Here is a 16,747-nt window from a genome sequence, read left to right on the forward strand (position 1 = left end):
TCAGTTCTTATAAACAAACCCTACCTGGACCCAGCGACCATTTAACAGCCTTATTACCTGTTAACCCCCAAATCCTACCATTTATCTTCATGATATGAGGGCTCTTAATTAATACACAGAATTAATTTTTCTTCAAAGGTTTGTTTTAAATGTAGGTTGTTTGTTACTTCCACATATTGGTGGATTGATGAAGTAAAGATTTAAAATATGGAAGGAAAAGGAAAAGAATGGGGAAGAAATGAATTTTAGAAGGACGGAAAGGAAAGGAGAGGTGAGAAAAGAGAAAAGGGAAGAGTGACTACAGAGGAAGCAGATAGAGACACAAGGCTTGGTGACCCATTCACACGCACGGCCCACGGACAACCCACTGGTACCATCTGTTTCATAGTTTTCAGGGTGACTGTGCTTAGAGACAATTGGTGGCTCATCAGGCCACCAATCATAGACAGAAGCCATTCACGCCGTCATAGCACACTGCAGCATGGCAGAGATTGGTTCTCTTGAACTTTTGTCCCTCCTGGTAACAAAAATTAATAATAAAAACTAAAACGTCCAGCCCTCCTACCCCCCCAAGGAAAACAAAGGCTCTACTTACACAAATGATCTGGTCCCTTTAAGACGAGGCGGATGTGTCTGCTTCCGTAAGGAATGGCAACCACCGTGTCATCTGCTAGAGAGAAACAGCAAAACTTTAAAAGCCCAGAATCTGACACAAAATCACTGAGTGTCTCCCTTACAAAGGCAGGGACAATAGATTTAAAACTGTTGTAATGTGGAGCAGTGGGCTGCTTGTTGTCCCGGCCAACTGGCTAGCTTATGCCCAAAATAATCATATGGAAATCTGTATTAATTAAATTGCTGCCTGGCCCATTAGCTCTAGTCTCTTATTGGGTAACTCTCACATCTTGATTCAACCCATTTCTAATAATCTGTATGTCACCATGAGGCCGTTGCTTACCGGGAAAGATTCAGCATGTCTGTCCTGGCAACTTCATAGTGGGCGGCTCTCTATCTCTGCTTTCTTTCTCCCAGCATTCTGTTCTGTCTACTCCGCCTATCTAAGCTGATGTCCTATCAAAAGGGCCAAGGCAGTTTCTTTATTTGACCAATGAAAGTAACACATAGACAGTAGATCCTCCCACACCATAAAACCTTTTTCTTTTAGTCTTTGAAATGTGAAGCCAATGCTTTAGAATCAAAATGTCTGCTTTCTCCAAAATAAAACATGCAGAGAAAAATGTATAGCTCAATAAAATCAAATAAAATAAAAAAAATAAAACATGCCAAAGACGCCAGTTGCTGCTTAGCTTAGGAAATTGGGCCTCTTAAAGTAAATATACTTTATTTAAAAAAAAAAAAAAGATTTGTTTTATTTTTAAGTGTGTGTGAGTGTGTCTCCAGGTGGGGATATGTGCACAAATGAGGGCGTTGCCCATGATGACCGGAAGAGGATGGCAGATCCCCAGAGCTATTGTGAGTCACGTGATTTGGCTATTGAAAACAAAACTTGAGTGTTCTGCAAAAACAGTATGCTCTTGACCGACTAAGTCATCTTCTCAGCATCCCTCCATTTTGATTTCAAAATGAACTTGTAAGGGACTCCTTTTGATTTTATAATGTTATCAAATTTTCCTGAATTACAACATTTGCACTGGATTAAAAATAAAAATAAGTCCTAGTTCAAAGAACGATGTATGTTATCAGAATTTGCATCTCTCTCTGTTAAAGCATCTTGACTAAGTGGGCCAACTAGGAAGGGAGAATACATTTGTGTGCTCTGAACCCTCAAAACCCTTCCTTCCCTTTCTTGACTATAAACTACTTTCATTCTTAATGAAATACTGTGAAAGTCTGGTCAATGATGATCTAATATATCTCCACATTTACCATCTATGTTTCAAAATACCTTTAAAAATCTGGCTGAATCAAAGGTTATTCTACCATGGGGGATCCTACTGATAAACTGAACATATATTCATGAGAAACACAGATTCAAAAAAAACGGGAAGACTGGAGAGATAGCTCAGTGGTTTAGAGCTCTTGCTGCTCTTGCAGAGAACCTGGGTTCAGTTCCCAGCACCCACATCAGGTGGCCCACAACCATGTGTAACTCCGGCTCCAGGAAATCAGACACCTTTGGCTTCCTCAGGTACCTTCATTCACTTGTACAAACTCATGTCCATACACATACACCTACACATAATTCAAAATAAAAATAAACCCTCAAAAAGTAATTAGAGGTAGATGACACCCACCCTGTTGACACTACAGACACAGCCACTTGAAACTCCATCTCTGACAATGCCCTATAATTACATTTGCCGCAGGCTCATTTTCATGACAAAGTCTGTATCACCCAATGACAGGCGACATGAACAAAGAGGATTTCGTGATGAAGGAATAGAATCTCCAGAAGCATGCTGACAAAAGTAAGGCCAAGTGGAGAGAAAAGCACTTGAGAGACAAAAAAAGGCAAGTTCTTTAAAATGAGCCATTATATCCAGAAATTGGGTGTGACTGTTTATTGCTGCTTATGTTTCTAACGTTAGATATCATCATAATAATGGGATAAATAGGTTTAAACAAAAGATTCTCAGTGGAGGTTAGATGCAGATAATGAGCTTCAGAAGTTACCTAATGAGTGTCACTCAGCTCCTATGCTTCTAAGAGAAGGTAAACATGTACTATTACCATACACAGGCATGAATAGGTAATATGTACTATTGCCATACACAGGCATGAAGAGCAAATACACATATAAATATGCTGCCTGGAACACAGTAGGTATTCAATACCTTTATTTTCCTCACTTCTGTTCAAGATTCCATAAGAAATGGGGCATAGAGGCTGAGAGATGCTCAGTGGTAAAGAGTACTGATTGCTCTTCCACAGGCCCCGGGTTCAATTCCCAACACCCACATGGCAGCTCACAACTGTCTCTAACTTCAGTTTCAATAGCTTCTTCTATTTTCCACAGGTACCAGGTCCGCATGGCACTGAAAGTCTTGTATTTTATGTGCCATCAAACACTGCAGGTTCCCTAGGACACAATCTGCTGACCGAGGAGAGCAAATCATGAGTCTTCATTCCCGCCCTGAGGAGGTTACATTTATCAAGGCTGTTGAATGCTCTATCTACATTATACATTTATTGTTGTTTTGAAGGTAGTGTGTTGTTGAATAAAAGGCTGTATTTCTGAGAGTGAGTACTTTGGGGCACAGAAAGCAAACTGAATAAGGTAAAAACAGAAGAGGAACACAGAGACATTAAGGCTGGGCCTGTAGAACCTTAAGTTTCAAAAAGACGTGCATTTGGAAGTTTGCAAAAGAAATTCAAAAGAAGTTGAAACAATGGGATTTCTAGAAATAGCAAGTCTTTGTTTATCCACAGGTCAAGTAAAGTCCATGTGAAAGGGAAGCTTTTTGTTTGGCCCTGCTCTGCTCAGCAGCAGTCTTCTGACCCCCGCACGGCCCATGGGTCTGATCCTCTTTGTTAGAAGTATCTCGCATTCCTCATACTGGGGCGGTAACATTGCCTTTTGGCTGATGCCTTAAAGTTTGTATGCTTCAGAGGGAAGAGCAAGGAGGAACCCTGAAGGCTGCAGAGGGTATAAGGCAGGATGAGGAAAGCCCACCAGAAAAGAGGGAAGAAGTATATTTTGATGCCCTTCTGCAAGTGCCTAGTCAAGGAGGAAAATGAGTTAACACGGGTACTACAGTGATGGGCAGAACACGATCAGGGGTTGCAGAGCCGTAGTCTGCTCTTGTGTTGTGAGATGACTCTGGCAGCCACTAGGAATCAGTCAATTCATCACTGTGTTCTAGGAAGTTTGTAAGAGTCTCTCATATGTCATGTTTTATGTGAGAGAGTACGGACTCAAATAAATGGGTGAACCATTAGTCCCGATCTTTCGATCCTGAGAACTCTTTAGATCCCTGGCTCTATGGAAATATAGGGAAACCTGTTGACTACATCCTATCCAGGGGAATTCTCAGCACTCTTTCATGAGTTTCTATGAGATCCTCAGCAACCTGGAATCACATTCCATCCATTCTGTTGAACTCAGGGTATGTCCAACACGTGTATCCTAAGAATTGTTAACAGCACCTGATGTGTCAGGACAGAACTTGGGAAACAGGCTCCTGATGTGAGAATCCTAAGTGGTCATTCTTAAACATATGCATATAGGCAATGCCAATCAGACTCAGTAGGTTGAATACATAGTCTATAGTGGTTCTATAATAATTATAGATGGTCATTGAATTTGAGTGGGGATAATAGGAAGTTCATGGGAAGAGTTGCGGGTGGGGAAGGGAGGAGTAAATGATATAAGCACAGTCTTACTCATGCAAGAAATTATCAATTATTAAAATATAAAAATGAAAATGTGAAAAATGTAATTTCTGCATGCTAACAGAAATAGCTGTTCTTCCAACTGCAACACATTGTTGCATTTAACAATAAATTCTTATTGCTTTAGTGCGGATTAGAGGATTCTTGTAGTTAGTGTCCCTGCTATGCACAGGGGTGTTTAAAAAGTTCCAGCGTAGGATGTGTTGTGCAGCCTGCTTCCTGGGTGACTAGTGTAACCGGTGTGGTTGGTGGGGAAGGCAGTCACATCTCTCACCAGGCCACCCATTCCTCTGAATGCCTTGTCCGACAAAGGCACACTGTTTCTTGCTCTACTGCATCTGTCCTAATCTAGTCTAGCTTTGCAGACAGAACTGTGATGCCAGTCTTTGGGACATATTTCTGGGTTACTAATCAACATTTTAAGAGAGATTAGATAACACACTGTTGTGTTCTGTGGACAAGCTTTTCATAGGAATCATGAATTCTGTCATTTCACATACCTGGGTGGCAACTGACATTTCACAAGCCAATTGTTACCAAGAAATGTACTTAAAAGATTTATTTGAAAATTTTATAGTGTGGCAGATACTTTCTTCACTTCTCTTTATAGAGCATTTGATTGAAGTTTTAAATTCTGTCGGTGTCCTGAACTGATGAATCAGAGAAAGGTGAAAAGCTAATACTTTGCAAACACAGGTTTCTTATTTTGATGTCCAAGTTTATCTTAGTTTTAGATCTGCTGCTAGGCTCACAATTTATAGGACTTTTCCCTGGAGATAATACTTGATCTTATTTTTTAAATGAAAGGATGATTATTGTTAACACAAAAGCCTGCCAATATTAAGAAATTTTGATGGTGTCTTTTAAACCCTTATCTCAATTTTAGTGCTCTAAAAGCATATCCAACAAAACAGAAGAGGCTTAACATTAAAGCCCTTCAGCCTTCCATCGCACCCAAGTTTATCAGTAATTGCATAATGAAAGATATATGCAGGGCAGGCCAAGCAATACTCGCTCTATTATCAACTGGAAAATTTTTATCTTTTTAGGGGTCTAGGCCAAAAACTGTAGTGCTATCCAAAATTACATTTAATCAGAATAAGCTCTATTGTTAAAATATTTGACTTCATTGATTCTAAGAGGAACACACACTCATATTTTATGTTAGGATAATTGCACAATAACATCTTAAATTCTCTGCTCTGCAGGCTGTAATTCTGTCTCATCCCACTTCAGCTGCATAGATACTAACAGCAAAATTGCATTGTATGGCTGTATAAGATTTTAAAAATTTACAAAATATCACATTAAAAACTAGCTGGCATATATGTAAAATGAGAGCCAGAAATATGGAAGAAATTTCCATGGCAATAGGAGAACAGATTCCTTAAGCCCTGGGAAAAAGCTGTAGAGACTGCTAGATAATGAGACTTGAAGGACCACACAACATCCCCATAAAAGGAATCAAGTTTCAGATCTCTTCCATATTAGATATTTACACTGTGGTTCATAACAGTAGCAAAATGAATTTGGCAACAAAATAATTTCACTGCAACCTGACAAGCTGTATTAAAGGGTCATTGCATTAGGAAGGTTGGGGACAGCTATTCTACATAATCGCAAAGATGGCTGAAGTACCCAGCCAAGAAGAAATAGGGACCAGTTTTAACATCATGCCTAAAATAACTAAAAAGTCAGACAAAATTGTATGAAACCATGCTGTTTAAGACACCATGTCTCAGATAGAGAAGGGCAGGAAGCAGGGAAAGTACAGCCTAGTATTTCATTGTGTTATTTCCTTGAACAGGTTTTCTGGTTGTGTCTCTGAGAGTAGGAGCTCTGGAAGAAATCTGCAAAGTCTCTAAGCTGAAAAGACAAACCTAAGAGTCCAAACAATGGAAGGAGTTAGAATTTTTTGAGAAAAGTGCCAGAAGAGAGAGAGCGAGAACACTTTGAAGACCTAAGTTGGTCCTGAAGCATACGTATCAATGCATAAAAGTGAGGACACTTCCTTAGCTTGGGGAAAGAACAACACAAAGAATTATAGATATACTGCAATCACACAGGGCTGAGAAGCATGTCTTATCCCACTAGACAGACTTGAAGACATCATAATTCATGGAACATTGAGTATTTAGAAGGGTTTGCCTTGTAGAAGGGTACAATTAACTCTAGGCCAATCATGGCTTTGCTCCCACCTACCAAACTGTAAGACTCAAAAAAGATCACATTGAGTTCAAGTAACTTAACTGCTCCCAGAACAAAACTTAAGCATATTTATAGGAATACAAAAATATCTCATACCCAACAAAGTAAAATCTGCAATGACTGGCATCCAGTCAAAAATTACCAGACATGTAAAGAACCCAAAAATATAGCCCAACTAAAGTGAAAAATCCATCAATCAAAACATAGACTGGACATTAAAATAGTCAGTATAACCATATTCCATATGTTCAGAAAGTTAAGTATTGAAAAAAATCTTTAGCCCCATAAGATTTCACTGGTGAATGCTACTATACATTTGAAGAAAAAATAATAAATATTAATAATAAATATCAATTACATATATTTTCCAAAAAATAACATATAAGGGAACATTTTCAAACTTGTTATATGAGGCCAGCTTTAGAAAGATCTCCAAACCAATCACAGACAGTATCCTATGCCCAAATACAGACTAGAGGATTTCATAAAAAAAGATATAAAATTTCTCAACAAATGTTTGCAAATAAATTATCAATCTATGGAAAAACTAGCTATGTGCAAGTGGAGTTTATCTTTGGACCAGTTTATTCCAGTTAATAAGACCATGGAGGGTCTGTCCTAGGAATACAGGGCTGGCTCTTTATCTGAAAACTAATTAATGTAATTTGTCACAAGAAAAGGATAGAACAGAAGCTACATGATTGCATCAGGTGAGCCATAAAGGAAACTAGATCAAATTTGATATCCATCCAAGATAACAACTCTCAGAAGAGTGTGTTTACAATGTGTGTGTGTGTGTGTTTGGGGGTGTGTGTGTATAAATTTTGTCAATTTAAAGTAGAGTCCTTGTTAAAAAAAAACCCTTCAGCTATTGTGATACCCAGTAGTGAGAAATTAAATACTTTCTCCTTGAGATGGGAATGAGAAGGATGCTGATTCGCTTCCTAATCACTGCATCATATGACCGGGCCAAACGAAGGGTCAAAAATATTTAAAATGGTGAAGAAAAATAATCCTTGTTAGTAAATAAGATGATTGCCAGCATTTACCAAAACTCACAGGACTAGCAAGTGAATTTAGCTAGACAGCAAAACACATGGCAAACATAATAAATAACTGTCTACACTTGTATAAACTGTAATGCATAAATGGAGAGGTAAATGAAAATATAGTACCATTTGTAATTGATGAAAAATACAAAAGGAATAAACCTAAAAGCCATAGGATTTATATGCTGAGCACTAGTAAGAACTGATGAAGAAACCGAAGCAGACCTAATTAGTGAAGAGACATGAGATCCTAACAGGTCAAATGACTTAATGTACTAACGTTGCCAAGTACTCCCTCCCTGCTAAGTCAATCTGAAGAATTAACACACTTCTAGTCAAAGTCCTCAGGAGAATTTTCGCAGATAAGGACGAGAAGACTATAAAACTTACATGGAAAAGCAAAGAACCAGAACAGAACAGCCAAAATTACTTTCAAAAGAAGAATAACTAAAAGTTGAAGGGATCGCTTTCCTGATTTGGGGACTTACTGTAGAAGTACCACAGCCAAGACCGATGAGGCATTTTGATGGTGTTGAATCAAGAAATTAAATTGAATTGAGGTTTCCCTACCTTCCAAAATTACTCTAGCTGTGTCAAGTTCACACAGAAACTGGCTAGCAGAGCTATCCGCCCTCAGTGCACATACATATAGCAACAGTAAGTGGAATAAGTGAATCCAGCAGTGTGTGTGTGTGTGTGTGTGTGTGTGTGTGTGTAAAACAGTAATAATCAAAGAAGAAGAGGTCATAAATGTGACATGGGAGGAGTTGGAGGGGGGAGTTGGTGGTGTAGAAATAATATAAATATAATACTCATAATGTGAAACTCTCACAATTCCAAGAGAAATTTAAAAAGAGCTCAGTTCTGAGAAAAGGTTTTGTTTTAGTTTTACTTATCAGTTTTCTTCCGTTGCATTTTATTTATATTATAGTTATTATTATATTATATTTATTTCATGTATACAAAAATATTATATGATTAAATATGTTTAACTGTAAAACTAATCTAAAATGAAGGATGAAGGAAAAGTCCGTAGTGATCAGAAAGTTGTACCCTAATCTTAGTTTAAATGGCAGCTTCTTTCTTCTTTCTAGAGCACATGAAATAACGGAGCACGTCCCAATCAGTGGTATTCTAGATCCTTAAAGTTCAGTTGAAGAGTGGGAGGAATGAGAATATGAGCAAAGAGGTCAAGACCATGAAGGGTTCACCCACTGAAACAGTCTATCTGAGCTAATGGGAGCTCACCAACAGCAGCCAGACTGGGAAGGAACAAGCATAGGACCAAACTAGTCCCTCTGAATGTGGTTGACAGTTGCATGGCTGGAGCAGACTAAGGGGCCACTGGCAGTGAGTGGCACCAGGATTTATCCCTACTTGGGGATCGATCCTAATCTCTTTGGATGTATACCCTGCTCAGCCTAAATATAGTAGGGAGGGCCTTGGACCCTCCCCAAAGCAATGTGCCTCACCCTCCCTGAGGAGTGAATAGGGGTGGGGTGGAAGGGTGTGTGGAGGGAATGGAAGGATGGGAGGGAGTGGGAACTTGGATTGGTATTTTCTTTTTTTAATCTAATAAATTAAAAAAAAAGAAGAAATACGGGAGACATAGAGCTGGACCTTTCTTGTCCTATCCACAAGTACTGCTCCAAGCCTCTGGCCTAGCTTCCTGCAATAGCCTCCAGACTTCACCCCCTCCTTCCAAAGTCATCCCAACTCCACACTCGGCTCCCATCAAGCCATTCCATTCGAAATGCCCCATGGCTCCTAATCTTCTTCAGACTAAGAGCTGAACTCTTTTAAAACTCCCTGCACTGCCCGTGGCATTCCTCACCCTGCTGCCTTCCTGCCTCCACCATTTTTCTAGGCTTTTTCAAACTCTTCCTTGTCCCTCATGGAATTTGTCACAAGGGTACAGATACAAGGGCCATTGTATTTGTCTTTCTTTCTGCTTGGAATTCTATCTGCCACGATGCCAAATAATTGACTTGTGTTACCATGACCCTTGCCACTCAAGGAGTGTGGTGAGAGAGATTGAGGCTGTCCTGGTAGCACTGAAACCTACAGCTACATTCGAAAGTTCTGTGGTCTGCTTGCAGATTCATAGCAAGCAGGCTGGATCAGGGTCTAACGGTCTAAGAAGACGCATATTACCACACATGTCAATAAAGCTTGCGAGAGGAACGAGCCTTTACATTTTAAGAATCAAAAGCAAGCTAAACTTAGTTAATTATTTTTTTCCTAGTAGTCTGAAGAAGTCAATAATTGAGTATGAAAGGAGAACTGACTGTTATCACTAGAGTCTTTCCCTATGAAAAAGGAGCAGGCACTACAGTGTCTTCTGATAAAATGGTGGCTTCCCTTCCCTTCACCAGCAGCGCTTTGATAAGTTACTCCGACTTTTCTTTTTCATTCTGGCGGTTTCTGCAATGGTCTTTCTACACTCTTTTATTTTCCCTTTGTTCCCATGAGTTTTGATAACATAAGAAAAAAAACTTGGATATAAACTTGGAAAGAAAATGAGTTCAGTGTGGGGAATCCGAGCGCTAGGAGTTGGAAGTAAGCATGTGGTTGGCTTATGGCTCCTTTTGGCAAGACATGGGGGGAGACCTGGCAGCGCTCCTCCAGGGCCTCAGGGGTGGAGCATGCTCACCTGGCCAGCACACTGCCTGTTGAGCAACTAATCACCCTTGCCTGTGGGCTGCCTTGAAGTCTGTGAATACAGGGTAGGAGATTCTCCTGGGGTGGAGACAGTCTAAGCGAGGCAGCTGGGTGAGCATCTGCTACAGATTGTGGTGAGGGGCATGCACATGCTGGGCTTTATTGATATAAATCATTTTGTCATGAGGCATCATCTGAGCTAAGGTAAATGAATCAATTGTGATTTGTCATTAGGTATAATCATCAGGCTGTGTATTATATAATTTACCCACGGTTGGTCTTGAATGGAGTCCCTTTCACTGAGGTATGCGTTTGCAGATCGGGGGATGACATATGGCTGTCAACTTGCCCCAGTTTCTTCATCCAGAGCTTCTCTTCCTATCCTGCAGGGGCTGGGAGCCTGGGAATCACTGCCCCCAGTAGGAGGGGGAGAAGATGCCTGCCCGAACACTGTTCTGCCTCCACTGTGGGGACGATGGTAAAGGAAGAGCCTCTATTGAAACAGGTGTTCAGGAGTTACCAGGGGGCAGTTGCTGCACACATGCCTACCAACACTTTTGGGCTGAATGGCAATTCCTGCATTCCTGGATGAAGGGCACCAGTTCAATTATGGACTGAATAATTAGAAAGATTCTCCTTCCTCAGCACTCCCTAGAGAATTCTGTTAGAATTGGCCCTTTAAGTGCATTTTTTCCCCATAAAACTATTCAACCCAAATTTCAGAGGTTACAAAGGAATGCTGCCTCTGCCCATTTCTGGTTTCCATCTATTGACTTTCTTAATTTTTTATCACATAAATAAAGCTACCAACATATATGACCAACACATATGAACAAAGAACGCTTTTGCCTGGATGTGCTTTATCAATGTCGGAGTCACCTCATCCTTCATTTTAGTGGCCAGAGTCCTTAGAAGTTTTAGTTTTTCAGAGATTTATATTTCTTCTCTTCCTCCAGGGCAGTGAAAATGTGGTGAGCTTCCTAAGTGGGCATCTACAATTCTTCATCTGCTTAAACATCCCTGGCCATTCTTTCTGCCTCTCTTCCCAAGAAGCTCCTCCCTTTTGGCAAGGTGCCTTTCCTTGGCTTCACAGAATAGTTCTCCAGTGCTTCCACAAGCACTCTGTCTGCCTTTCCTCTTGACCTACAGGTCCATTTAAAGCCATAAACCTGCCACATGTCAATTGTTTTCCTCTGACTAGTCAACAAGTAAAGATAACAAAACCACAGGCAAAAATTTATTCTGATTTCCCAGGCTGTGGAGACATATTAAAATAGATATTAGGAAATGACATACTGAAGGGTCGTAGATAATAAAAACATTAAACCAGGGTCAAAATGTCTCTAAAAACCCATGCCCTTGAGTATCAAAGCCATGCTTCTTTCTGTGTAGTGAACCTTACAGAAGAGACTATTATAATAATTCACATGGACACGTGGCTCCATGGTTTAGATACCTTGGCATTTATGCCTTATATTCTCACAGACTCAATTGGGAAGGTACCCTTGGTCTTCTGAGTTTATCCATCTATCTAATTTATAAATATCTAACAAACCCAGAGTCAGCATGACGGGACAGTAGACGAATGCATGTTTAGGCACTGGGATCAGACTCCGGGCTCAAATATTAGCTCTTTACGTAACCTGAGAAATCCATACCATCTGAGAAGTTCTCAGTCATGTCTTCTATGACAGAAAATTAAGACTACCTTGTTTACAAGGTTCCTAAAAAGACCACATGAGGTGACAGTGTGAAGTTCAAAGCACATACATGTAAGAATAAGCCAGGTTACATGATGATATAGGGAGAGCAGGACACAAAGATCATTGAATGGCTTCACAAAACTTAAATGGCTTCACCAAACTTTGGCCCAGCATTGACTCTGAAAGAACCCATTGGCAGCACTGCCCTCAGGCCACCTTGAAAATGAGGGTCATGTGACTTTACAGTAGTGGGGGTGAGTTCGTTCTGATTTCCCCACTTTCTCTGTGATCCTTCTACCAGGAATCTCAGAATACATATCATACAGGAGCTAGGATGAAGTCTGTATTCCCATTGAGCAGAAAAGCTCAGCTGTTTCTAATGCTCTCTCCCACTGTGCCTCAGAAGGAAAGTGTCCCTCCTTCAGGTTACAACTGGCAATCTGACTTGTTCCACATGAACCCACAAGGCAGGAACATGTTCTCTCCAAATTTCCAGATTCTTCTCCACTTTGGTAGATGTTTTGTTCACCAGTTGTGGAGGGGGACCACAGTTAGGTGAGGACTGAATAACAAGTCAACAAGTACCAAACTGCCCATCTCTTAGTGTCTTACATTTAGTTGCCGAGAGCTGGGATTTATACTGCCCTCGGACCAGCCGGCAGGTGGACCCATCTCCGTTGCAGACCCCACAGTTATCCTCCTTGGCGGTGCTTCCCAGCTGGTGATCACAGCCAACAATCTAATGAGAAAGAAAAATTTATAATTCAACAAAGCACCTCTCTGTGCAGGGATCTATGACAAGTCCAAGTGCTACCAAGTGACAACACCTAGCCGTCATCTCTGAGAGACAAAAGATGTACTTGATTTTAAAGGGACTGAGTTAATCAAATACAAACCAAGTTAAGGGGGAAATCTGTAGTATGGATAGACGTATCTTTATTGTTCAAATATATACATGGGAAGGTTAGAGAAGACAGGGAATGGAGCCTGGGAAGGGCTGGAAGAAAGTAAAAATAGATCCTGAACTACTGACGTTATGAGAACCTTAGTGCAAAAGTCATTCTCAGTGTCAATAATGAGGTCTCTCTCAAATTACAGAATACAGATGTGAAGTGACTGCAATGGGAAACATTTTATCAACGATCTCCAGGTGCTAAATGTTACTTAGAACACAAACTACATAAGGGCTTTGCACATTGGGTTCATTACTGTATTTTAAGAAACTGGAAGAGTGCTTCATCTGTAGGTTAACATTTCTTTAATGCTGTGATATTACGCTTTTTCAGCAACATTTCCAGTAACACTAACATAGGTGTGTGTGTGTGTGTGTGTGTGTGTGTGTCTGTCTGTCTGTCTGCCAGGGATGACTCTGCCTGGCTCTTTCTTATATAAAGCAAAACAAACATCTCATTAGCTTTCAAAATGATCATGCAAGATATCCCTGTTATATAGTTGAAGTTATGTGTTTTGCCTAAGGGTCCTTGGTGAATAAGTAGTCATGTTCTAAATACACTCAGCAAAACATTCATAGCTGGTCCACATCAGGCATTAATGAAACCATACCTTTATCAGGTAGGCAGGCAAGCTTCTTTGTATCTTTAACGATTTCTCCTATGTTTAAGTCAGAGAAACAAGCCAGATCCATACTGTTGTCGAATGTTAGTTTAAGATGTGTTACATTTGTTTATGCTGTGGGACATCTGTTTAAGGGTGCACAGATGTGTTGCATTTTTTATGTCTCATTTGTTTAACTCTGTGAAGCTTTGTTACTTTGCCTGCCTAAAACACCGGATTAGTCTAACAAAGAGCTGAATGGTCAATAGGTAGGCAGGAGAGAGAAATAAGTGGGGCTGTTGGACACAGAGAATAAATAGTTAGAAAAGCTGGCTAGAAACTAGCAGCGACACCATATGATAGTGGGTTGCATATCCTGGAATTCTGAATTGAGCTAATGCCAAAGCTTTGCCGTGATTTGATGTCTATTATTATTTTTAACAAGATAAAGAAGAAATGGAGTGACATTTCAGGAGGCTCATCACTAGTCATTAGGGCTTCTTGGATTAGTTTCTGCGGAACTGTAGTAACGTTATTTTCAACACTCTTATCCATAGACAGGCCTCCACACGAATGGATCAGTATTCACCCGTACTTATATTTTTAGGACATTGTGAAAGGGAAATTGCAGAAGTACCTACTTTAAAAAGTGATTTAACCATCTAAATAACATTTTTCGAGGCTTTGCTAAGGGTCTGGTGCTTTATGAAAAGCAGAGTCCAGTGATACAGTTAAGCACGTATGGGCCCACCTGCAGGGGATGTCTGGTCTAGCTGGGAGAAGACAATATCCAAATCATCATGAGTCGTAAAAGCAAGAGGATAATCACGAGAAGAGCTACAAATATAGACACACAGTATCCCCAAAAGCATAAAACACAGTGACTTTGATGAGAGAAACAGAAGATCTGATAGAGGAAGAACCTTCTCAGCTTAGAATGTGGTGGAGTGTTGGAGTAAACCCTGCAGGGGCACATGCGGCTGTGACATTTACAGCACATCCTTCCGAAGTGTGGCATTCAACCTCAGCTACTTAGAAATAAGAAAAACCCAGAGGCAGGAGAAAATGGTCACAAAACTCGATTATTTATCGGAACTGACTCACTTGAGAATGCATGGCACATTCTGACTGAGGACCACAGTCTGTCTCAGTGCTCTGTTGTCCAGGACTGAAGAGAGACAGGTTTGAGTTGACAAGATCCTCAGCTATGTAGAAGGACAAGATGAGCAGTGGGCATGAGAATCTGTGTTCTCAGGTGTCTCAAACATAACTGGATCTATTTTTTAATTTATAGAACTTGCAGGTTTCTCAATGAAAAAATTGAAAGGACACTGATGTCTTCAATGGAACCAGAGCAGATAATCACAGAAAGTTCTTCCATACTTTAAAGACTTCTCATGGCTCCAAAACCATGTTGGGAAAAGAACCATTTAGCTCTCTTAGACCCAAAGTAACAGTCATATTAGGAATGGCTAAATAGGAGGTGATACATTATATGAGTAACTTGGCCAGAACCCAACTTAGTGCTCTCGGGGGTGGGTCTGTGGACCGTAGGACATGAAGCAAGTCAGTTCTAACAGAGCATCACTAATTTCAATGCTTAATGCTCAAAGAGCTCCCTGACACAATTGCCTTTCTACTTTTACTCTGTATTAATTCCCTTATGAAGATGCCAAAATATTCAAACTCAATTAGTTTCAAAACATGAACTACTTTATCATCAGATAAAATGCTCTTCTTTTGGTGCAGGTAGAAAATTGTTTGCACTTGTATCAGGGTGATTATTCCTGACATGTTTTAATCTATTAATTATGAAATACTATTAGATTGATTAAAATTTAAACTGTTACTTTCAGATCTATAATTAACAGAAAAGAAAGTAACTAGGAATGTAGAAATGGGCTGAGTTGGTAAGAATAGTGCCAGAACTTTCTGTGCCTTTGAGCGTTTTATACTTTCTGTATTGAACCCTCCTGATCAGTTCTTTACTTGGGTGTACTCCTACTGATCATCCAAATTCTGAATTAAGTATCCTTGGTGTAAAAAAATACTCTTTCAGAATCTAGCTCCATTCTTCCTCAGGCTTTTCTTTATAGATAGTAGAGACTATGAGTTACCCTGTCACAGACGCAGCCATGCTTTCCCTGTAATACAGCTCTGTTGGGATGGTAATATTTTCAGTTAAAAAAGAAGACATTTCTCCTTGACCATACATTTAAATTGTAATTATTGGCATATAAGTGGAAATAAAATGTGTCCTGGGAAGACTAGTTAAAGACTCTGACTTATCGTGAAGGTCCCCTACTGCCCTCTATCTGCCTTCCTTCTTGCTGGCTCTTATAGCCATCTTGGAAAAATGAGACAACCTTAAGAAAGAAAGACCCAGGCTAGGGACAAAGCAGTGTGGAGGACAGAGCCTAGCTTCTGTGCCATACTGGGACTGGTTATAGCATAGCTTCTTAGCTTCTTTTTTTTCTGAGAGAACATATCTCTATTAGTTTAAACCACTTTCATTTTTGGAATTTTCTTTTATACAAACCCAATTCAGAACTAGTACGGAGTTTGAACAATGAATATATTTGCCTGAATATTACACTGAGGCTTATTTGAGATCTGTGCAGTTTTTTTTGTTTGTTTGTTTTTGTTTCTTCCTAGAGAATAAACTTCCCAGACACCATATAAATAGAAAGCACAGTGTCAGATATGGGTTGTCTTTGTGAGCTGTTGATCAGTGGAGTCCCACAAGACCCCCTTCAATTATTAGAGTCTATTGCCATTGCTCTTGGCTATCCTGTGGAACACAATGTTAAAATCCTGTTGTTGAAGACACTACATTTCTGAATCATAAAACATGGACAAATTAAGTTGGTATTGACTTGGAAGTTTCATGCCCACCGCCTAACTTTCATAGTGCTAAAAGATTCTATATATACTACTAGGGGAGAAATGTCTCAGTCAGCTTACCCAGGTGTGAACACTGCAATGGTGACCAATCTGGCAAGATATGCCTTCCTGGTACAATGGTGGAACAGATGCTAGGAGAGCAATCAACCACTTTCTGATTGGATTTAAAGCCCACTGTACAAGGTGGAATTCATTTCTGCCATTGTTAACTGGGTTAAACCCTTTGACTGGCTCATAGGCTCTGGGAGAGAACCTAATGCTTTTATTCTAATAAATGGACATGGGATTGTAGATCTTTGTATTTCTGCTGCTTTA

General features: G+C 40.0%; 1 protein-coding gene across 1 annotated transcript in view; it reads right to left on the reverse strand.

Moving 5' to 3' along the window:
* Adamtsl1 (ADAMTS like 1) overlaps nt 1–16,747 on the reverse strand; it is a 376,638-nt gene that overhangs the window by 227,718 nt on the left and 132,173 nt on the right. The window contains exons 5-6 of the mRNA XM_057784262.1: nt 12,587–12,713; nt 596–670 (exon numbers count right to left, since the gene is read on the reverse strand). Of these exons, the coding sequence (XP_057640245.1) occupies nt 596–670; nt 12,587–12,713 (202 nt within the window). The remainder of the gene's footprint in view (nt 1–595; nt 671–12,586; nt 12,714–16,747) is intronic.

The sequence above is a fragment of the Chionomys nivalis genome, chromosome 11 (genome assembly GCF_950005125.1).
Source record: "Chionomys nivalis chromosome 11, mChiNiv1.1, whole genome shotgun sequence".
NCBI classification, from domain to species: Eukaryota; Metazoa; Chordata; class Mammalia; order Rodentia; family Cricetidae; genus Chionomys; species Chionomys nivalis.